This window comes from Pinus tabuliformis, chromosome 2_2 (genome assembly GCF_031772625.1).
Source record: "Pinus tabuliformis cultivar Carrire ecotype Pingquan chromosome 2_2, CPIR1, whole genome shotgun sequence".
In the NCBI taxonomy this organism is placed as follows: Eukaryota; Viridiplantae; Streptophyta; class Pinopsida; order Pinales; family Pinaceae; genus Pinus; species Pinus tabuliformis.
The window spans coordinates 260,868,739-260,892,592 of record NC_142300.1 but is presented as its reverse complement, the minus strand read 5'-3'; the positions used below and the strand labels follow the sequence as shown (position 1 = coordinate 260,892,592).

The 23,854-nt window shown below is 38.0% G+C and overlaps 1 protein-coding gene across 3 annotated transcripts in view; it reads right to left on the bottom strand.

Moving 5' to 3' along the window:
* Positions 1 to 756: 756 nt before the first annotated feature.
* Positions 757 to 23,854, bottom strand: part of LOC149192294 (putative sucrose-phosphatase 2) — a 389,696-nt gene continuing 366,598 nt past the window's right edge. For 2 of the 3 annotated variants that reach the window (XM_089404531.1, XM_089404529.1), the window contains 2 exons: positions 1,386 to 1,432; positions 757 to 1,134 (listed from right to left, as the gene is read on the bottom strand). In XM_089404531.1, coding sequence (XP_089260657.1) covers positions 1,072 to 1,134; positions 1,386 to 1,432 — 110 coding nt within the window. In that variant the 3' untranslated portion in view covers positions 757 to 1,071. The remainder of the gene's footprint in view (positions 1,135 to 1,385; positions 1,433 to 23,854) is intronic. The other variant, XR_016254345.1, reaches the window with a different exon arrangement.

Here is a 23,854-nt window from a genome sequence, read left to right as displayed (position 1 = left end):
GCAAAAAACCCCAAGTAAGTCCCATAATACCCAACTCGCAGTCGCAATTACAAAATCATTTAAAATATAATATTTTTGAATTAGGGTTTACTTTCATGTTAAATGTGTTGCAGTACTCTGCATATGAGGACGAAAAACCTTATATGTTAAATACTATTTCTTTGGACAAACCTCAACGCAAAATCCCTGGAGCTAATGTAGCAGTTTGTCGTAGCCTCAATACAAAATCCCTCTGGTAGATATAGGAATCTGTCTTCGCACTTTGATTTGTAGTTTTATTACCAAACTTGCCTCAACCAAATTCTTATTCTTTTGGGGATAGAAGTAAAATTCATTAGAATTTTATGCCTTTTAAATAGGTTACAAGAAATACAGATACCATGATAAAAACCATGGATTATTAAAACTCGGAGGAATACCAAAGTAAAAAACCACAAATTATCAAAACTCTAAATTTGAAAACCATTATTAATTATTTTAATTGTATTTTATTTTCATTTTTATTATTGTTATGTAATTTGACCAGGTCAAAATGTTTACATAACATAAAGTAACAACATCAAATAACATAACCTTACAACATCTCTTCCCTCTTTACACAACCAATTTATTGTGTAAACTTTACAACAATTTGCCAGCATTGCTAATGAGAAACCCTATCCCGATGAATTTTAGTAATTGATATTTCATTAGTATATGAGATCAATGGTGATAACAGAACTAGAAAGGCATTCAGTCAGTCAATAAAAACATGAGTAAATAACAAGTGAGGGATGCTGGCTTTTAATAACAACAGCCTTATAATATATCTGATAATAGATGTATTGTTAAGGGAAACGTTGATATAAAGTTCTGCCAATTCCTGTAATGAAACTGAATTGCACTATTAGAAATCAAAATCTTATCTTGACAAATGTGAATCTTAACAATAGACAATATTTTTTTAGCGACTTGTTCAAGGATTGATGAATAAATGATAAGGGTTGTTGTTTCAAACTAACATTTTTTTGCATTTTGTTCCAGGCTGGAGGAAGCAACATGAAGGTGACATCAAATGATGAATTTAACTTGTTACTCATCATTTCTGGATGTTTCATGAACCCTTAGCCACTGTACTCCATTTGGTGTTTTTTCCTGTTAGAAAAAGCAAATGCGCAACTCAGCTGGTCAGAATTGAATGTATGATCAATGTTTTATTTACTATCATGGTTATCAATTTTAAATAGAATAAGGAGATCTTAGAAGCTCTCGTACGTGCCAATTATCTTATAATGAGACATGGTTGCCTTTTGTGTATTTCGCTGCATTTTCTAAACAACAGAGAAAAAGAAAATTCACCAATGTGATGACGCAAACGAAGCTTAGATATATTAAACACTTGGTACCTTTGATAGCAAGATGGCAGTAGCATAGTAACCTTTGTGTTCTCCGCCTGTACAAAGTAAAACTAGTTAGACTCAAATAATTAGTGAAAGTAGAAACTTAGGAAATGGATGCTCTATTTGACCAATGACTGGAAAAGGAACTGCTATAAAGAGGACTCATTATAACATTATTTTCATCTAATTTTTTTTTTCATTCTTGTGAAGCTTTTCGTAAGAAGCGCCTCAATTTTCGGTACAATAAGAGCTATGCACTCTTCTTGTGTCCTAAAGGGGTTACAACTTGTCTTGAAATTGTAACAATTGATATTTATTGATTAGCTGGAAGGGTACAAATGCAGTTATGCAGAATACAATGTACATTTATGAGGTCAAGAAGAGTAGTCAAAAGATGATGCCCTATCCGACACTTCAGGAAAAATGCAAGACTGCTGAAAATCTATAATGCGCATCTGTTCACAGTTTAACGAGTACTTACTATAATGCATCTTTATATAATGTTTTGGATATACATTAAGACAAACATAACACTACTACAGTCTATAAGTGCTATGTTTTATGGCTAATGATGTTCTTACATATTGAGAAAACATCTTGAAAACAAATATTCGCTGAAAAAAAACTAGTTTTTGATGGCAAAAACTAGAAAAAAGTATTCATATGGCTGCCAAATTTTAAACCAGAGTCCATCTTAATTTTATGAGGCCACCTAGCATACATTGAACCCTGTAAAGGTATATAACTGTATTTATGAAGAGGATGGCATGCAAAATTAAGGTATATCTTGCATTTATGAAGTTGCCTAGCATTTATAGATATCAAAGAAGGAAAATTTGCATTTGTAATGGGGGAAATGTATAGCTACGAGGGAAGTGTATTTGCATTTGTAATGGGGGAAGTGTTCAACTTGTTTAATTTACCCCAAGCCGACCTTGACAAATTGCACATGAGTTGGCTTGATTCCAAATACATATTTCTGCTTGTCCAAATTTAGCGACTTTTAGGTCAATTTTGGTCCTCTCAAAAAGAGGAATTCAATGCCACAATTATCTTCTTCAAAAGAACTACCCAAAGTGGAATTTGGCCCTAGTTGCATAGTTTAACACTCCCTCTCTACTAGAGAGAATTCCTCCTACCAATATATCACTATAGATCATCATGCCATCCTGTCATCATGTACCATATCGGCATCTCGTCTCAACACTGATATAGATAATGAAGAAGAATCAATCGACAGTGAGTCACAAGACCTTGCCACTCTCCACTGATAAAAGTCAGTCCACATAACCAAGGGTAGAACTCCAATCGGACTTTATCCCAAATCAAGTTGTTGAACACCATGCATCCTAGTCATAGGGAGTACGACAGTACACGATGCATCCATCTGTACTAATATGGTCCTATCCTATTTTACCAACTCATTGGCCAGATGAGAGGTACTTCCCATGAGTCCCAGACTACATAGGTAGGATGTATGCTGGGGCATCCATAGGAGAAGGTGAACCCCTCATCGGCCTACATGCCATAAGAGAAGGTGAACCACTCATCCTATGCATATCTCATCAATCATAGGGGAAGGTGAACCACTCACCCTACACACTTGTCAATCACCATAGGGGAAGGTGAACCACTCACCCTGTACACAACATACTTATAAGGGAAGGTGAACCACTCACCTTGTACACAACATACCTATAGGGGAAGGTGAACCACTCACCCTATAGCATCAAGAAGTACCCCAAGCCCCCAGGAGCTCCTAGAGCTCAATGTTCAACTAGGAACCTCATTGTAGGGTCTTTCCACGACTTCTAGCCTCTCTCTGAAGGAAGATAAACTTGACCTTACCAAGAGGCTTTGTGAGGATGTCGGTGACCTGCACATCCATCTTGAAATGAGGTAGCTTGATTGCTCCCCGCTATACCATATTCCAAATAAAATGGTACCTGATGCCAATATGCTTAGAATGGTCGTGGAACACAGGATTCTTTGAAAGGCAAATTCCACTCTGCAATATGCAATGATGGTTTCTGGCATGTGCTCAAATGGCTCACTGAAGAGTTTCCTCAATCAAATGGTTTCATAATAAGCCATGCTTGCTGCTTTATACATTTAGCCTCATCAGTGCTCCCAGAGAAACAAACTTCAGTCTTTGATTCATCCATGAAATAAAGGTGGATCCCAAGAGATACAACACCTAGATGTGCTCTCTCCATTCATCACACTACCAACTCAGCCAACATTGGAAAATCCGTGGAATCTTGGATTCTCGGAAATGTACATCAGACCATAATTAAATAAGCAGCTATCCAATATGCAAGGCTTAACAGGGTATATGTCTGATCGGGTGTTTAACAGGAACACCAGGACCCCCACAAGTTGTCTATATTTGGATCAACAACTTCTCCATTTTATCAGACCTATCTTTCATTTTTACTTTAAAAGTCAACTCCCTCTTATATTGACAAATGAGAGGATCATCATTTGTTGGATGTTGATTTTGGGTAGCATCGGATGTGCTCTAGCCTTGAAAATTGGTGGAGAGGCTAAGGCACATGAGATCTCCAAGACCCATAAATCGTTTGGAGAAATTCCACCCGGATGAGGAGTTATTAAAATAATTAATATTTTTAATGAGTTCCTACGTCTAAAACTTAGGCAAATAAAAATATTAATGTGTATTAATAAAATATGGGTGAGAAAGTTCTAAGTGACGAGGATCAAGCCTGTTCTAATCTTAGTTGTTGATTAGGGACTTAATGTCGGTTTAGTTGGAGATGCACCAAGTGATAAAAGAATTCGATTTTCTGGGGCGAGGTTTGCTGAGGAAATCGAGTTAGTGATCAGCATTGCAGTGAGCGGCAGTTCAACAAGGGATTTTCATTCGAGGCTGAAGAATACATAGCAGAGAGGCAGCGCAGTGTCAAGAGAGACAACGCAGGCCCTAGAAGGGTTGACAGAGGGACCGTATAACTGATGCAGTGAGACGCAGAAGCCGTAGAGGCTGACGCTGGGCCTCAGAGGCAGCGCTGGGGAGATTCTGTGGGGCAGATTTTGAGCTGGGATAGGGTGATGCAGCGTTTGGAGGAGTGACACAGTTCCAGAGCAGTGCATGGAACAACTTTCGCTGCCTAGCATATGAAAAAGCCGGAGTCGCTGTGGGGTTTGATCATCCATATGTTGATTTGCCGGAATATCTGTCTTTGGATATAGGTACTATTGCCGAGGAAATTCTCTGTTGGGTGAGCCATTTCTGGCACCCTAGTCGTATTCACGAAATCTGCTTAGTAATACAAACCCTCTATATGCTGCACCCATTTTCCCGAATTGGGTTTTTCCAGGGACAATTGTCCAAAATAACGGCATCCCTTGTGTTATTGTCTCAATTTATTTCAGTGCATATTCTGTATAGTTGTGAAGGTTTCAATAGTGTTTACTTCGATGTTTATGCAATTAAATAACTTGTTAATGTAAAGAATAAGTAGGAGATTGTAAACCAGTGATTGCAGTAGGGGTTTCTGATGTGTTAGATTAGGAATTTTCACATGGGATTAGAGCGATTGCAGATCATAGGCGACTGAAGACACCAATCGTGAAATTTGAAAATTTGTAGCAGAGAAGCAGTTGTCCCGAGAGAAAGCATTGTTCCAGAGCTGAAGAGGCAAGAGGAGTGACACAATGCAGAGGCTCACGCAGTGCCTGCGTCAACACTCTAAACCAGGATCAGGGCTAGCATAGAGGCAGAGAAGGGAAAATCATGCTCACGCAGAGCCACGTCATCTTTCTGAGCCAGGAAAGATTGACGCAGTTGGCCGGGAGGAGCAAATTCAACCCACGTAGAGATTGCGCAGAGCCTGAAGGGCTCAGATTCTTCGAGTTGCCAGGGCTAAGGGAGCTGTGCAAATTTTGATTTGAAGAGCTGGTGGGATGTTGTTTCTGTCAGTGCAGAACAGTGTCTAAGGAGACTGAACCAAGGTAAAGGGAAGCACTACCTCGACAGATTTCTAGCCAAGAAATCTAGATCCGGGTTGCAGCGGTAAAGGAGGATTGGAGAGGAGAGATTTGACGGTTGGCTGGACAATTTCCGAGATAGAAATCAGGACTTAGAGGGAGTCTAGAGAAGATGAGCAGAGATGGCAATAAATGGGTTGAGGGATCAGGACAGATTGGACGGAGCATCCAATTTTGTCATTTGGAAGGCCAGGATCCTAGCAATCCTAGACAAACATCGCATCAAGGACTATGCCTTGAAGGTTGTGTTGTACTATATAACATCCCCCATTTTAATATATTATAAATTTCTTATGAAATTTATTATATTAAAATAGGGACCCTTTATTAAAAAAAAAAAAAATCTTATAATCAAAGTTTAATACTTAGGCTTTTTAATTAAAACCCAAATATTAAACCTTGATTATCCAAAAAAAAACCAAATTTTAATAGCCCCCGAGATCAAAACTATACTTAGGCTTCAAAAACCTTAAGTATTTAAAAAATATGGGTTATTTTAAATAAATCGGAGTATTATTCCCCTAAAGTTCAAATCTTAAACAATCTCCAACTCATCTCGCTTCCCTGCATCACAACCGCACAAAGGTTTCAAAGGCCTTAAGTCTGAGCCCTAGCCAATTGCGATATGGGATTAACCCAACCTCCACAATTAGGAGTTAAAGTGAAGATCAAAGCGCAAAATACAAAGGAAATGGGCCATAGTTCTAAATATTCTTAACAAAGAAAAGACTTGCAAAAACATTAATCTAAGACTGTCGGGACCCACAAGGCCACGTCACTACATCGCATTGCAAACCACACCGTGGAAGTTACAAAGGCTTAAGTCTATACCCCATTACCTTAGCCGATTGTGATTGCGATTAGACTGGACCTGTGAGTATTATTCACTATGATTTATATTTATATCGCGTCCGGAGGCCTATACCGCAATCGCATGAATCTAAAGGTTCTGTCTCCTACTTCTTCCCTTAGTCTATTGCGATTTGCGATAAGCCCGGACGTGAGGGAATTATCAACTTCATTTCATTTAAATCCCGCGTCCGGAGCTATCGCAAGAACCATTTCCTTTGCCGATTGTGATATTTTCCCCAACGCCGATTGCGATATGACGTCAGTAGTGACATCGGATCCACACCATCCTCCACGTAAGTTGCCACGTCATTGTCACGTCTCCTACCATGTCAAAGCCACGTCATCCGCCACATCATCACTGACGTCACCCCGTGATCCTGCAATTGCAAAATTTAAAGGGACGCAACCTTTAATAAACCTTTCACCCCCAGTCGATTGTGATTTGCAATTAAACTGGACCCAATGGGATTATACAATCCAACTCATACATACCTCGCGTCCATGGCAATTGCAAATTTTAAAAGGACACAGTTTATAACAAGCCATCCACCATTCCGAACGCCCATTGTGATGTAATTTTAAAAAAAGGCCTCTTTTGGATTTGAAATGAAATACTCCCGCTCCAAGCCAATTGCGATTGCTCTAAAGTTTTGCCCTTGGTTCTATGCCCACTGTAATTGTTTTATGATCTGCCCAAACTCTGATAGCCGATTGCGATAAGCCGTAAAATTCCGCATTCCTCTCCACGATCTCTGTGAGATTTATTGAGCTCTATGTTTTCCTAGTTTCCTGCGAAAGTGATTTGTTTCAAATAAAATTTGTTTATCATGTCATTCATGTTTATCTTATCAATCTTTGTTTGTCGTGTTCAGGTCCATAACAGAGAGACAACTATGCTGATCAGTGGCAGATCAGTTCAAACAAGACAGATAGGCACCCGAAGAATTTGATGGAGCGAATGAAGCTAATGATGACAACAAATCCTTTGCAAGACACTGCTACCAAATATTGTTTTCTTTAAACATTGTTGAAGGGATCTGTTTAATGCCCTCAACGCTCTGCACAATAGATTAGAGTTGTTTTTGCTATTTAAGCTTAGCTGCTGTAGGAAATAAAGGTCCTGAATTTTATGAAGAAAGGCTTACGAAAGCTTGCACTACTGTACTTTCATCCTTTTTGAATAGAAAGACTGGAACATGGTTTTATGAATTTTCAATAAAGGATTTCGAGAAGTTGCACTACTGTACTCCTGGAATTATCTTTGTGAGAAGGATTAAATTGCTGCTATTTCCTTTGTGAGCTAAGCAAACGTGCATCTGGTATTTCTATCTTTGTGCCTCTATTTTGTTCATGAAATAAATAGTGAATTTATCTCTGCAAATTGTTTATTACATGATATTTCAAAAAGAACAGTGTTACATGTATTCACTTCTGATCATGCTGCCATTGATGTTTTTAAATATTTGTTAAGCAATTTGCCTTTTTCTAAATGCGATATGAACTATACATATTATTCTGATTAACTATTTAATCATAATAATCATCTTTAAATATTTTCATTTCCATTAGTGTTTGATCAATCTGTTAGTGTCAGTCTTTCCAGCCTTCCTCCAGTGATCAAATATGCTCTTACAAAGTGGTCTCAGAGTTTCCAAGTCAAATTTTGTCATTTCAAAGAATTTTCAAGCAAAATTTGGTCACTAGGCATTAGGTCTAGGGTTTGCTTTAACTCCTTTTAAAGTTGTCCAAATGGCAGTCCATGTCATCATTTAGCTGAGTCTATCATCATTCAGAGGGTTGTCATCATCATGTCAAGTTCCATAGGGTCATTCTACAGCTTATTCATGCTTCAGTTGCGCCTAGGCAAGGTCATTTCCCTCTCCTAGGGTTTTGAAGGCAATTTCTCTTGGGCGGCCAAATCATCGGCAAAACTCATATCCTGATGTTCATACACCTTCCCCTATCCTTAAAGTACCTTATCAAACACTTCCCATCCCTTAGATCCGCCAAATTCCTCATTTTTGCACAAACCCTAGTTTCTAGCTACAACCTGGCAATTTTCTAGGTTGGGCCTGTGTTTTGCCCTTTTGGACCCCTTCCCCTCACTCAATCTCTGAGATTCCACTTTCCCCTGCTTCCTAACATCCCTCCCTACTTCCAAAAATTTCCCCAAGAATTTAGAAGCCCCCTATCCCCTTCATTTCGCTCCATTTCGACAAAATTCCTTGTTTCACACATCGGGGCAAGTTTCACTCAAATGATGTTTCAGAGCAATCAAAGATGAATTTTGCAAAAATGAGAGAGGTTTTTGTCCACAATATGCCAAAGAAGAAAAACCTCCTTCACTTTTTGCACAGGTGTCATGGTTTGAAAGAAATTTCAAGAATACCGTTGCCTAAGGAGAATTAAAGACACCTCTGAAGTGACCTTGGGAAAATCAAGTTTTCTCTTAGCTTGGTTGGCCAAATGATTTGCTTGATGGGTAAAATGATAACTAGACACAAAGAGCTTTCCAATGAGCTATCATGAGCTCAATTTGGGGTTGAGGAAGGCATTCAAAAGTTGACTGCAACAGCACTCTTCCTTGAGGCAGCCTCATTTGGCACATTTTGACCAGTCTTGGGAGATTTGATTTTTGACAGGGCAAATGAACTCTAAATTCAAAAATTCCAGTTGGGTTGGAAAGTAGACTCAAAGACCTTTCCAACGAGCTATCCTGCACCTGATTCTGACACCGGGAAGTGCCCCAAAAGTGGTCCCAAAGGCGCGCGACATGTCAGGCAGAGGCGCGCGACCCGTCAGACAAACTTCTCCAAATTTCACTGTACAGCTCAGAAAAACGCAGTTTGACCCTGTTTGACTTTTTGGGGTGGATTATTAGGCTCTTTGATGTAATTATTGTACTTTTATGACACTTTTACTCTTATGTACCTCTTCTAGAAGATTCATTCATGAAAAGGGTGAAAATTAAATGAATGAATTGGTTTCCTAGTTTATAGAGGCAAGTTGTTTTGACTGCCTAGATTTTAGTGCTCAGTTTAGAATTGGTTGAAACAGCTCCTAGAAGGATGAGCTCGACCCCTAGAGGCAAGGAAAGGTGTTAGCTTGCCTATATTATGTATTTTTTTAGTCATTTTCAGGGGTTGGAAGGTTGGACTCTTGAGGGATAAGCTATCATTGTATTATTCACTGTATCTCTGCAATTTTTGGCTAAGGAAGACCAGGGTTTTGCAGTCCTTTTTGGGATTCTTGTGGTTACATGTATTGATGATGTGTTTCTCTATGTACCTGTAAGTGTGTTATGTGAATCATTTCCTTTCTTTTCCTTCTGCACATTAAGCAAACGAAGTGTTAAAGTAGAATTCATGACTGTCATGCTCTGCTTTTAAGTTTGTTTAATTTCAATGTTTTCTACTGTTTAAGGAGAATTCAAAGTTATTGTTTGCTCTCCTTAGCTCCTCACCTGTCATTCCGGACCATCCACCTCAATCAAAAGCATCAATATTGTCTCCTACCTCGCCCCAAAGAACCCCCTGCAGAAACTGTGTCCAATCCCCGCACCCAAAATTGCCATCCCCTCAATTTGCCACCAAAAACCATAAAAACCCCAAATCAACCTTTTTGATCAGTTTACTAGCCTAAAATCAGTGTTACCTTATTGGTCATCTCACCAATTGAAGATCTTTACCGAGATAGACCGGAGAGAGCCCTCTCCAGCCCCGTAGGGCTAGCTACGAGGCTAAGTGGTTTGATGTTGCCTTGAGGTTTACCTTTCTCAGCCTGAGGTGAAATTTCAAGCGCTAACACAATCTACATTGTCATTCACTATGGAAAATTATTGTAAATCGAATCTAGATGAATGTTAAACAATCTTGGGTTATAGAATAGATTAATGTATATGTTTCCCATTTGATTCATTGCTACAAATTCATCTATTTCACTCCACTATAAGCATTATATATGAATTCAATCACCCTCATTGGGAAATTGGTCCTATTATATCTAGTCGGAGCCACTACTTAAACGGAAAAGGAGTTTCCTTAAGGTTCGGACCGGGTGGTTTTCCCCCTGTGTTGACACAACGATTTTTGAGGCCTTTAACACTTTTTGGTGCTAGAAGGAGTGCCTGCAGACTATGAATGGCAAGTAAGTCCAATCCGAAAGCAGAAGGCCTTTCCAAGAGTCATTCTCCCTCCAAATCTCCTACAACTTCCAGATCCCCTCCATAATCTCCTACTTTTAGATCAGAAGTTGCACAATCATCTCCCAAGTCTCCTAGAATACTTCCTGAGGTAATCCCTACGTATTATACTCCAGAATCACCAGAAATTACAAATTTGATAAAGAAATTGGAAGACGTCTCCATTTCAGTAGAAAAGCCTGAATCATCTGAAGTTTCTAAAGGAAGTATAACTTCTATTTTTCAAGGAACTGGTGTTTTAACTCGGTCCCAAAGTGAAAAACTTGGCATCTTGCCATTTGAATTTCCACTTCAATCCCACCGAACGAAAACTGCTACATCAGATTCCCAAACATCTACTAGTGAGATTACCTCATTCTCTCATTCACCAACATCTCCATTTCTTCCTTTTTCATTTCCTTTCTCTCTACCGTTCACTTCATCTATTTCCATTTCCTCTACACAAACAACTAGTGTTGCCTCAAGCAGTACTATCACAACTACCAGTTCTTCTTTCATCACATCCACCTCTCCAACTGTTACAATGGCAGCTAGACCATGGTCCAATCCGGGAGTTGTTCAAATGCCAGCACCACTTCATCCTCTACCAAAACATCCTGAAAGATGGCTTCCCAAATTCAATCCTGATGATGGGTTACCTGCTGAAGAGCACCTTCACAACTATATGTTAGCCATCAATCTTAATGGGGTAGATGAAGAAGATGTTGTTGTTAGATTATTCCCGTACACTCTTACAGGATTAGCAGGGTCTTGGTACTTTTCTTTACCAGCCAATTCTATTACTAGTTGGGATATTTTTGAAGAACAATTTTTGACTAAATTTGGTGATGATCGCTTAACTGCATCTCTTATCAATGACCTTTCCAATTTAAAAACGAATTCAGGGGAAAAGATAAAAGATTTCAATTCCAGATTTAACAAATTCTTAAATAAAATCCCACCTACTTTTGGACCTGGTGTTGATGTACAAATAGAATAATATATTTCATCTCTTCCTTCTAACATAGGAATTTTTGTAGATAGAGCTAATAAAATTACCTTGGTAGAAAACATGAAAGAAGCTGTGTCTGTAGAGAAGGGAATAAATGCACTAGAAAAGAAAAAAGATCAGGAAGACAAAAAACTAAAAAAGGTTACATTCAAGGATGAAGCTAAAAAGAAAGCACCTAAAGATCCCTTTGATCTTGAAGGCTTACAACAAGTCCTTAAAACCTTGTCTAACGAGATGGTAGAGATCAAAAAGCAAGTAGTTGAATCTTCTTCTTCCAAAAAACCTTTTAGACCATTAAGAAGAAATCAACTGCCTAATTCACAACCTCCAAACATGATCTCTAATGTAGAAACTAATGATGAAGATGAGGAGGAAGCAACATTTTCTGCTGAAGAATCCCAAGATGAACAAGTAGCTGAATTAAATGGAGTGTGGGATTTTATGCTTCCTATTTCTGATAGTGAAAATGAATATGAAGCGTTACTTGTTAGCACAAGAAGTAAAGGTTCAATTGATCCTATACAACCAACTAAAAAACAGAAACTTCTACTGCTAAAGATAAAGTTGTTGTTAACAAACCCACTTCCACTTCTCCCCAAGCAATTCCGTCTTCATCCAATTCTCCATCTTCACCCAGAACTTTAGTAGTTTCAGATACTATGGATTACAATATAGTTGAGGATATGAAGAAGATAAAAGCAAACATTTCTCTTTTTGAACTCACTAAACTCAAACAACATAAATTTTTACTGAAAGAATTAAACGCAGTACCTACTTCTCCTCTTCCTATTGTTGTAGTATCCAAAGCTTCTAACGGAATGGGTAAACCTCCTGTTCATTCATTATTAGATCCCTCTGATGCTATTCTGATTGGTGACAAGTCTAACTCACATACTCCTTTTCTTTTGACTTTTGAAATATTTAATAAAAATGTGCATAACTGCTTGGTAGATTCAGGGGCTTCTTCAAATATCATGCCATATTCAGTTTGTCTAAAATTAAACATGTCACCCCAGAAAACTCCAGTTCACATTGTGCAACTTGATAGGACAAAAGTCAAAGTCATAGGAGAAATGAATTCAATTCTTATTAGATTATCTCGAATCCTGAAGTGTGTCAAATAATTGATATACTTGTTGCTGATATCCTAGACTTCTACGGTTTAATTCTTAGTAGAGATTGGTCAGAAAAATTACATGGTTATTTTTCTACTGATTGGTCTCACCTATGGCTCCCATTTAATGGAAAGCCGAATCAAATCAGAATCAACCGAGAGAAACATATGAAACATTCAGTAACAGATTTTGAAGGTGAAAATGAGGCAGTAGTATTCAATAACAACATTCTTGGAAACTACACCACTGAATCATTTTTTGAGAATATTAAAGCACAAACGTCACCATTTCTGATTAATTCTGTAACTTCTCAAATCGAAAAATTTTCACAGACAGACTTTTCCAGATGTGTAAATATAATAGAAAAACCAGTAGTTAATTCTTTATTCTGGACATTGTATTTTGATGGGTTGAAATCAAGTGATGGTGTAGGAGCAAGTTGCATATTGATCAATCCTGAAGGTGTGAAGACAATGCTGACTTGCAGATTGGAATTCGAATGCACAAATAATATCGCAAAATATGAGGCATTAGTCCAAGGTATATATAAAGCAATTAGCCTTGACGTTAAATACTTGCAAGTTTATGGAGATTCATAAATTGTAGTAAAACAAGTAAAAAACATGATGCATTGTATCTCTACACACTTGAAGCATTATTAGTCATTGGTTCAATGTCTCACTTCACATTTTTTAGCGTTTAACATTTCTGCTATTCTTAGAATTCAGAATGCCAGTGTTGACCTTCTTGCTAACGTTGCATCAAAATTGATCCCATCCGAAGATTACAGTCCCGATAGATTTTCTGTAGAATTAATCTTTAGGCCATCCATTCTAGATAATATCACCAATTGGCGGGTATTTAATGATGATGAAGACATTTTAAGCTTTTTAACTTCTGAGAAATCATATGATGACCAAATTATTGATGAGGATGAACACAATGATCAATTAAAACAGAAAATTGATGATAATCCCATACCCAAATCTGTAGTAAAACTTGATGATTTGTATGATTTAAAAGACAGATTTAAACGAGTTACTAATTCAAAACTATAGAGTTCAACTCTAAGGTTTGAATTAATAAATCTTGGGACAGATCTTAAACCCCAGAACATCAATTTAGGACTTAGTCTCTTGTCTGAGGAAAGATTATCCTTCATTCATTTGTTTAAAAAATATAAGGTTGTCTTTTCTTGGAGTTATGGAGATCTGAAAACATTTGACACTTCCATCACTCAACATACAATCCCAATGTTATCAAATGATAAACTTGTCCAACAAAAGTTAAGGAAAATTCACCCAAATTTAGAGAATCAAATAAAAACAGAATTGAATAAACTCCTTAAAGTTAAAATTATTTTTCCTATTAGGTACTCAAAATCGGTTTCCAACTTGGTACCTGTTAGGAAGAAAATGGTGATATCCGCATTTGTATAGATTTTAGGAATCTTAATAAGGCCAGCCAAAATGATAATTTCCCTCTACCCACTATGGAATAGATTTTACGATCAGTTGCTGGTTTCGAACTTATGTCTTTCCTTGATGGTTTTTTTGGATATAATCAAATTATGGTACACCTAGATGATTGGCTAAAAACTACTTTCAGAACCAAATGGGGAACTTATGCCTACCAAAAAATGCATTTGGTTTAATAAACGCAAGGGCCACTTTCCAACAAGCCATGGACATAGCTTTCAAAGGTCTGTTAAATAAAACAATTGTTTATCTAGATGATATCATTGTTTATTCGAAGAACAGAAATAGTCATTTACAAGACTTAAAACAGATTTTTGTACGCTGTAGAAAATATAGTATCTCATTAAATCCGAAAAAGTTTTTTTTTTTTGCTCTTACTAAAGGGAAACTTTTAGGATTCATTGTGTCAAAAAATAGAATTTAAATTGATCGCCAGAATAAAAAAATTTCAGAAATTTCTCCACCACATAACAAAAAAAGCATGCAATCATTTTTTGGACAGATCAATTTGGTCAAGAGGTTTGTCCCTGATTTCTCATAGATTATTCTACCATTACAGCAAATGATTAAGAAAAATGCAATTTTTTAAATGGGGCCAGCATAAAAAGCAATCATTTGATTTTATCAAAGAGTCAATTATCAACGCTCCATCTCTAAATACTCCGAATTTCTCCAATCATTTCATCTTATATACCTTTTCTTCTTCAATATCTTACGCTGTTGTTTTGACACATTAAAAATTAGAAAATTGAAACACCCATCTCATTTTTCAGCTCAAATTTTCGAGGTGTTGAATTGAATTATTCAGAAGTAGAAAAACAGGCATTTTCTGTATATAAATCTGTAAAGCATTTCAAACCTTTTCCCTTGAAAACACACACGAAAGTAATAGTCCCATTCCCAGTAGTGAGGCAATTACTATTGCAAAAAGAATTAGGAGAAAAGAGAACAAATTGGGTAACAGCTCTGCAGGAATACGCTATTGAAATAAAACCAACCAAAATTGTTAGAGGGTAAGGTTTCTGCACGCTGCTTACAGGGGAATCCAACATACCAGTCGAAGGGGATACAGGTAACAATGAACACATTTATGAGGTAAGTGTAATTGATGCTGATTCTTAATACACTGATTTGATTTTTTACTTGAAAAATGGATATGCTCCACTTGAACTCAATTATAAAAGAAAAAGAGTTTTACGATTAAAAGAAAAAAATTATGAGATCATTGATAACATGTTATTTAGGAGAAACTATGATTCCATATTGTTAAGATGCTTAGAAAAGTCTGAAGCACAAACAGTTTTGCAGGAACTTCACGATGGACCAGCAGGTGGACACTTTGGAGGAGACATTACAACACACAAAATCTTACACGCTGGATACTACTGGTCCACTCTCTTCAAAGATGCCCACGCATATGTAAGGAAATGCAAAACATGACAGACTGCTTCTGGAAGACAAAAGAAACCAGCTTTGCCTCTGCATCCAGTCAACATTGATCAACCATTCGAACATTGGGGACTGGATATCATAGGTGAGATTGTTCCTCATTCTTCTAAACAACATAGGTATATTCTCACTGCTACAGATTACTTCACTAAGTGGGTGGAAGCAATTCCGCTAAAGGTAATCAATTTTGAATCTGTTATTGAATTTATTGATCAATTTATCATTACAAGATTTGGTTTGCCTTCCGCACTTATATTTGACGATGCATCTTATTTTTCGGGTACTAGTATGATTGAATTTGCAATTAGGAGAGGATTTAAACTCAAATATTATGCCAATTACTATCCTCGGGGAAACGGTTTGGCTGAATCCACCAATAAAAACTCCTTAGAATAATCAAAAGAACTGTTGATCAAAATCAAAGAACTTGGATATTTGCTCTATGAGCTGATAGGATAACTCAGAAGGCCTCCATAGGTACTTCTCCATTTAACTTAGTCTATGGGAAGGAGGTCATTATTCTATCACATTTAGCTCTTCCTTCATTAGCCCTAGTTCAATTTATTGAAGAAACACCTTCTTCTTCATTGCAATTAAGAAATTCACAAATCCTAAAACTAGAAGAAGAAAGGGAAAATGCCAAACTCACACACACCAAACATCAACAGATGGTGAAAGCTTCTTTTGGTGCAAGTTCAGTCACACAAAAATCCTTCCAAGTTGGAGATCTAGTTCTTAAGTGGGACAAAGCACATGAGGAAAAAGGAAAACATACCAAATTTCAAAGATTATGGCTTGGTCCATTTCAGATTGTTGAACAGATAAGCCCATCTACATTTATACTTCAAGATTTATCAGGAAAGAGAGATTCTCTCCCTATAAATGGGCTCATTTTAAAAAATTCTTTTCTTAAATTAAAAATAATAATAATAATAATAAAATGAAATCTGTAAAAAATCACTTCCATTTGTACATCTTGCTGCAATTTACTTTCCTTTTTACAGATTTTGTTAATAAAATGTTAAATAGTATGCTATTGACTTTTCAAACATCTCTTGAAGTTATTTTTATTTTTCATTTTGAAGGTAGGGAATTTTTTTAAGAAGTGGTTACCAAAATTGAAAATTAGATAAAAATTATACAACTCTAAAAATCTTTTCCATTAAATTGTAAAATCTTTAAAAAAACTCAAAAAATTATATTTTTTTACTCTAGTTTCAGCCAAAAAGGTTATCCTTAAAAAGTAAAGACCGTCTTACAACTAAAAGAAACTTTCAACTCGGATTTGTCATCCAAAACTCTAAAGGACTCAATGATCCTCCTCATCCATTAAAAAGAGAATTTTTAGAGTGTAATTCTAAAATATAATAAATCTAAAAAGATAAGAGGTCTCATCATGACCTTGCTTACTATGTTCATAGGGAATCAATTACACTGACATTACCACACTGATCACCAAATTAGGGTAATGGCTTATGATTTTTAATTGTAAGACAAGGGGTCTCATCACGAGCCAGCTTGTTCAGTTTAATTGTTACTAGTGAATGGCATTGTCGTTATTTGGCCACCAAACCAGGACAATGGCTTTTTAGCATAAGAAAAATAAATAAATAAATAAATAAATTACCTCTAATTATTGTGCTATTAACTGATACTGAATTGTTGTTAGTTCAAAGGTAACCATGTCGAGGCTATAAACGCCTACTGGCAGCAGTGACTCTACTTGTGACGGATGAGTACATTTTAACGCTAAGTCGTAAAAGGCCCCTTACTTTATTTGTAAACTGATTAATGACTGATACAAGTAAATATGTGTTTTTCATTCACAAAAGGTTTTTAAAAGAGATTGCAAGTTAATGAGTTTTATAATCAGAGTAATTTTATTTATCTAGATGTTTCAAAAAACAATTTTCACTTTTTAGATTATTTTTACTAAATTTTTGGAAAATTTCATTCATTAGAGATAACTGGTTCTTCCAGTGAATCGCCAATTGTTGTACTATACAACACCCTCCATTTTAATATATTATAAATTTCCTATGAAATTTATTATATTAAAGTAAGGACTCTTCATTAAAATAAAAAAAAAAAAAAAAAAATCTTATAATCAAAGTTTAATACTTAGTCTTTTTAATTAAAACCCAAATATTAAACCTTGATTATCCAAAAAAAAAAACCAAATCTTAATAGCCCCCGAGATCAAAATTATACTTAGGCTTCAAACACTTTAAGTATTTAAAAAATATGGGTTATTTTAAATAAATCGGAGTTTTATTCCCCTAAAGTTCAAATCTTAAACAATCTTCGACTCATCCCGCTTCCCCACATCGCAACCACACAAAGGTTCCAAAGGCGTTAAGTTTGAGCCCTAGCCGATTGTGATATGCGATTAACCCAACCTCTGTAATCGAGAGTTAAAGTCAAGATCAAAGCGCAAAATACAAAGGAAATGGGCCATAGTTCTAAATATTCTTAACAAAGAAAAGACGCGCAAAAACATTAATCCAAGATTGTCGTGACCCACAAGGCCACGTCACTACATCGCATCGCAAACCACACTGTGGAAGTTACAAAGGCTTAAGTCTATACCCCATTACCTTAGCCGATTGCGATTGCGATTAGACCGGACCCGCGAGTATTATTCACTACGATTTATATTTATATTGCGTCCGGAGGCCTATACCGCAATCGCATGAATCTAAAGGTCTTGTCTCCTACTTCCTCCCTTAGCCGATTGTGATCTGCGATAAGCTCGGACCCAAGGGAATTATCAACTTCATTTCATTTAAATCCCGCGTCCGGAGCTATCACAAGAACCATTCCCTTTGTCGATTGCGATATTTGCCTCAATGCCAATTGCAATATGACGTCCACAGTGACGTTAGATCCATGTAAGTTGCCACGTCATTGACACATCTCCCACCATGTCAAATCCATGTCATCCGCCACATCATCCTTGATGTCACCCCGGGATCCCGCAATCGCAAAATTTAAAGGGACGCAACTTGTAATAAACCTTTCACCCTAGTCGATTGCGATTTGCGATTAGATCGGACCCGATGGGATTATACAATCCAAATCATACATACCTCGCGTCCATGGAAATCGCAAATTTTAAAAGGATGTGTTTATAACAAGCCATCCACCATTCCGAATGCTGATTGCGATGTAATTTAAAAAAAAGGGCCCCTTTTGGATTTGATATGAAATACTCCCGCTCCAAGCCAATTGCGATTGCTCTAAAGTTTTTCCCCTAGTTCTATGCCGACTGCAACTGTTTTATGATCTGCCCCAAACTTTGATAGCCGATTGCGATAAGCCGTAAAACTCTGCATTCCTCTCCATGATCTGTGTCAGATTTATTGCACTCTATGTTTTCCTAATTTCCTGCAAAAGTGATTTGTTTCAAATAAAATTTGTTTATCATATCATTCATGTTTATCTTATCAATCCTTGTTTGTTGTGTTTAGGTCCATAACAAAGAGAGACAACTATGTTGATTAGTGGCAGATCAGTTCAAACAAGACAGATAGGCATCCAAAGAATTCGACGGAACGAATGACGCTGATGATGACATCAAATCCTTTGCAAGAAACCGCTACCAAATACTGCTTTCTTTAAACATTGTTGAAGGGATCTGTTTAATGCCCTCAACGCTCTGCACAATAGATTAGAGTTGTTTTTGCTATTTAAGCTTAGTTGCAGTAGGAAATAAAGGTCCTGAATTTTATGAAGAAAGACTTATGAAAGCTTGCACTATTGTACTTTCATCCCTTTTGAATAGAAAGACTGGAACATGGTTTTATGAATTTTCAATAAAGGATTTCGAGAAGTTGCACTACTGTACTCCTGGAATTATCTTTGTGAGAAGGATTAAATTGCTGCTATTTACTTTGTGAGCTAAGCAAACGTGCATCTATTATTTCTATCTTTGTGCCTCTGTTTTGTTCGTGAAATAAATAGTGAATTTATCTCTGCAAATTGTTTATTACATGATATTTCAAAAAGAACAATGTTACATGTATTCACCTCTGATCATGCTGCCATCGATGTTTTTAAATATTTGTTAAGCAATTTTCCTTTTTCTAAATGCGATTTGAACTATACATATTATTCTGATTAACTATTTAATCATAATAATCATCCTTAAATATTTTCATTTCCATTAGTGTTTGATCAATCTATATTGTCATTCACTATGGAAAATTATTGTAGATTGCATCTAGATGAATGTTAAACAATCTCGGGTTATAGAATAGATTAATGTATATGTTTCCCATTTGATTCATGCTACAAATCCATCTATTTCACTACACTATAAGCATTATGTATCCATTCAATCACCCTCATTGGGAAACTGGTCCCATTATATCAAGTCCGAGCACTACTTAAACAGAAAAAGAACTGCCTTAAGGTCAAGACCGAGTGGTTTTACCCGTGTGTTGACACAATGATTTTCGAGGCCTCAATAGGTTGTTGCTGAATCGGTCGACGCTAATCCATTGAAGAAATACGAGGAGGCCAAGTGCATGATCCTAGACGGGGTCAAAGATCATGTAGTACCACACATTGCTGAGAAAAACACAGCAAGGGAGATGTGGGAGACCCTGACCACCTTGTATCAGGGCTCTTCCATGCAACAAAAGATGCTATTAGAAAATCAGTTGAGACAGTATCAGATGCAGAAAGGAGAGGAGATAGATCTCTTCCTTCTTAGGTTGCAAGGGATTCGCGACCAGCTTACTTCCGTGGGGTCTAAACCGAATCTAGAGTTCGTAGTCAGGACTGCCCTGAATGTAGTCTCCAAGGAGTGGGAGACGTTTGTCCAAAGCAACTCTCCCCAGTTGGGAGGAGATGTGGGCAGCTCTTCGATAGGAAGAGCTCAAGAGATTGACCAAGGCAGGGAGTAGCGGTAAGGGAGTTCGAATCAAGGAGGAGAAAGATGCAGCTCTCGCATCAACGGGACAATAGGGGCTGTTATCACCCCAAGAAACTCCCCTAGGTTGTAGCTCGAAGATGCCTGGGAACATACAAATTCAACTTATTGTTGCAAATGGATGAATGGAGGGAATGATGCTTGTTCAAGCTAGATAACCACTTCTACTTCGCTTAACTCCAGACATGCGTGAACACCCCCAGACTACAAGGCTTTAGACCACCAATTACTCACAGTTTAAGGATTGGGTGAATATGGAGAATACTGACCACACCAACAGATGCACAAGACCATGTGATGGCCAGCTGCAACCAGTAAAGAAGTCTGCAAATCTAATTCCCTATGCATAGACAGGATGACAGCTCTCTGGCACTAGGTGAAAAGAAACCTGAATAACTCATTCACTGATGCATACAAGACTTTAACACAGAGATAGGATGACAGCTTCTCTAATGCTAAACATCAAGAGCTCAGAAATACAACATATCAGGCATAGCTTGGAACAGAAGAAGAATGAAAAGTGAGCAATTAACAACAAAAGAAGCTTGTATTAGCTGAAAATGAAGACGAGACGCTGCAAGTGCCAAAATAGTTACAGTCTCCAGAAGTTGAACCTTACATCAAAACATCAACCATCAACCCTGATTACATCTTGTTTCTGGGTATATATAGAGTTTCAATACAAATGCACTCGGCCATTCTGAGTATGGATGGTCATAATTGATCACCAACTGCATTTAGTTGCCTGATGGAGCTTTTGAGTGCGTTTGCTTGCTTTAGTGGATGAATCTGATCTTTCCCTGCGCTCTGCTGTCCTCTCGGGCGGCTGGAGTGCTTGTATCAATGAGGACCCATAACTACTAAATGCAGTTATCTGTTCGTGCTCCGTCCTTTTCATCCTTGGCCATACTGTTTGTTAAATATGGTGGTTGAGGAGCAACTGCAAACAGTACCGGAAGACTGGTCACCTTCGTCCCTCGGGTGCATGGAGCGGTCAAGGGATGCAGACTGCGTGGAAAATGGACGAGTTGGTCGAAGGAGCAAGTTTGGTCGTCGGATCGGTAGAATAGACGGCGGAGATGGCTTGGCGGGGGCTATCGGGAAAAGCGAGGGCGGAATGAACGTGGGTCGTTGGATCCCAAGTGGACAGATCCAATAGTTGTCGGGCAGCGGAAACGTGCGGTGATTAACGGACGAGGACGGAGGACCGGGTGGTAAGCAGTATTGATTGCACCCGCGTTGGGGGGTTGGGCGGTAAACGACGATGGCGCGCGATGCCATTCAGAGTGTGACGCGTGGCGGTGGAGGAGAGAGGAAACCACTCTCCATCGCGCGTTATCGCCCCAACACTTTGTGGACGCGGGAAGAGCGGACGCCGTCCGATCGTGGCGGAGATGATTAGACGCCAGGGAAACAATCATGCGGGTTTTCCATCGGATGTGACGGGGACAATGTTGCACGAAGCGGGAGCGAAGCGGAAGCGTCATTTCCAAAAATCTAGGAAGCGAAGCGTCCGCGGAAGCGTCTGCTATATATATATATATTTTTATATTTTTTTGCATTTATACTCAAAACAAACATCCCAAATACCAAATTAATTGTAGAAGACATGAAAACATGCATATTTTTGCATAAATCAAGATAGATATGGCATCCATGATTCCATTGTAGTTACTAGTCTGTACAACAATCATCTATATTCTAGCTATTACAAACATACATCAAATTTTTAAGCGGATATACGAATCTCTGTGGCACATTTTGGTTAAAAAACCGAAGTTTGCACTTAACACTTCGCTTTGGTGCAACCATATACTACATATGGTATAACAAAGACCCGACAGTGACAAGGCCTTGTGGCATCAGATATGATATAGTCGTAACCATATGATAAACATAAGCTCAATTGAACCGACAGATGATATGTTTGAGTTCCGCATGGCATATATTTGATAACTTTGGCATATGCATTATAACCAAAGTCCGACGGTGCGCCATCCGTGATTGGATATGACAATTATAAAAAATGTAACCTTGGCATATGAGCGCATGAACTCCGATAGTTATGTAACTCCCCTCAGTGGTGTGGCAAACATTGACGGTGTAATATTACTCCGACCCGTGGCATGTATCAAATATAACCAAAGTTTGACATAGCTCCCTGCGGAATATTCGTGATATACGATTTGACTTTGGAATATGGTGTTGCCGTAAAATTTCTCCACGCCGAGTTTGGTGGAGATTCCTGTGATATTTGGAGTGTTGCTAACCAACTCCGGAATGCCAAATATAATGAACCAGCGGACATATAAACCAAAGTTTAGACATACTCCGCCATATTGACTTCGCGCTGAGTTGCTGCTATCCATGAGTTTCAAGCATTGATAACATTGTCTAATGGTTTAGCGGGGCTGCTAGGTTGGCGGGGCTCCACCAATCCTTACCCCCATTAGCATTACAACAAAACTTTAAATAAGACTTGTGCGTCACCATAAATAAAATAAACTCATAGCGGATGGTAAGCGGATATTCCAGGAATCGTTTCAAAAAATAGGAATCGCGCTTCAGAAAAACTGGAATCGCGCTTCGCCTGGAGGTTCCGGAATGCTTCCGTACGGGACGCGATTCCGGCTTAGGATCCGGGGGGGGGCGATTCCTGCAACTATGGACGGGGAGTCGTTGGATAGGGAGGCAGAGATCAACGGTTGAGGTTACGTTGGTGAGTTTATGGAGGTGCGGAGTCCGCTGGGCATAGTTTTATGGGGTTTTAACGCCCGGGGCTTAAGAAAAGGAGTTTTATATAGTTTTTAACAAAAAAATGGGAAAAGGAGATGAAAGGAGGATGAGCGGGGTAAAGGAAAGGTGAGGGTAACCATTATAGGCCTCCTTTGAGCACGACCAAGGACCAAGTTTGCCTCCAACTTTTAGAGAATCAATGTTATATAGCAGAGCTAACACTGGCTCCTTCTGGGGATGAGATCCTCCCTGTGAGGTCTCAAGAACTGCAGATCATTGCCTTTCCTACAAAAACCATATCAGCAAGATTTCCTAGTGTTCCATTGGGCATGGAGTCTAACTAAGTCTACCCTAAAACTGATAAAATGACATATTTACAACTTTAAGGCTTGAAGACCTTAATCAAAATACATTTTCAAAAATCGGCCATTACCATAAAAAACTGTTTCTCCTTCCATACTTTGCAGTATGAAAGTATTGTTTCCTTGGATCTGGGAAATGATAAAAGGTCCAGTCCACAGCGCATCAAACTTCCCATGGTTGCCTTTTTTCACTTTTAGTGCATCCCACTTAAGAACCAAGTCTCCAACCTGAAAATTGTCTGCTTTTGCCTTCTTATCAAAGGCACCCTTGATTCTCTTTTGGTTTGCTGCAAACTTCTCGACCAGCTGTTCTCTGATTTGATGTACTTCTGCTAAATCCGTGA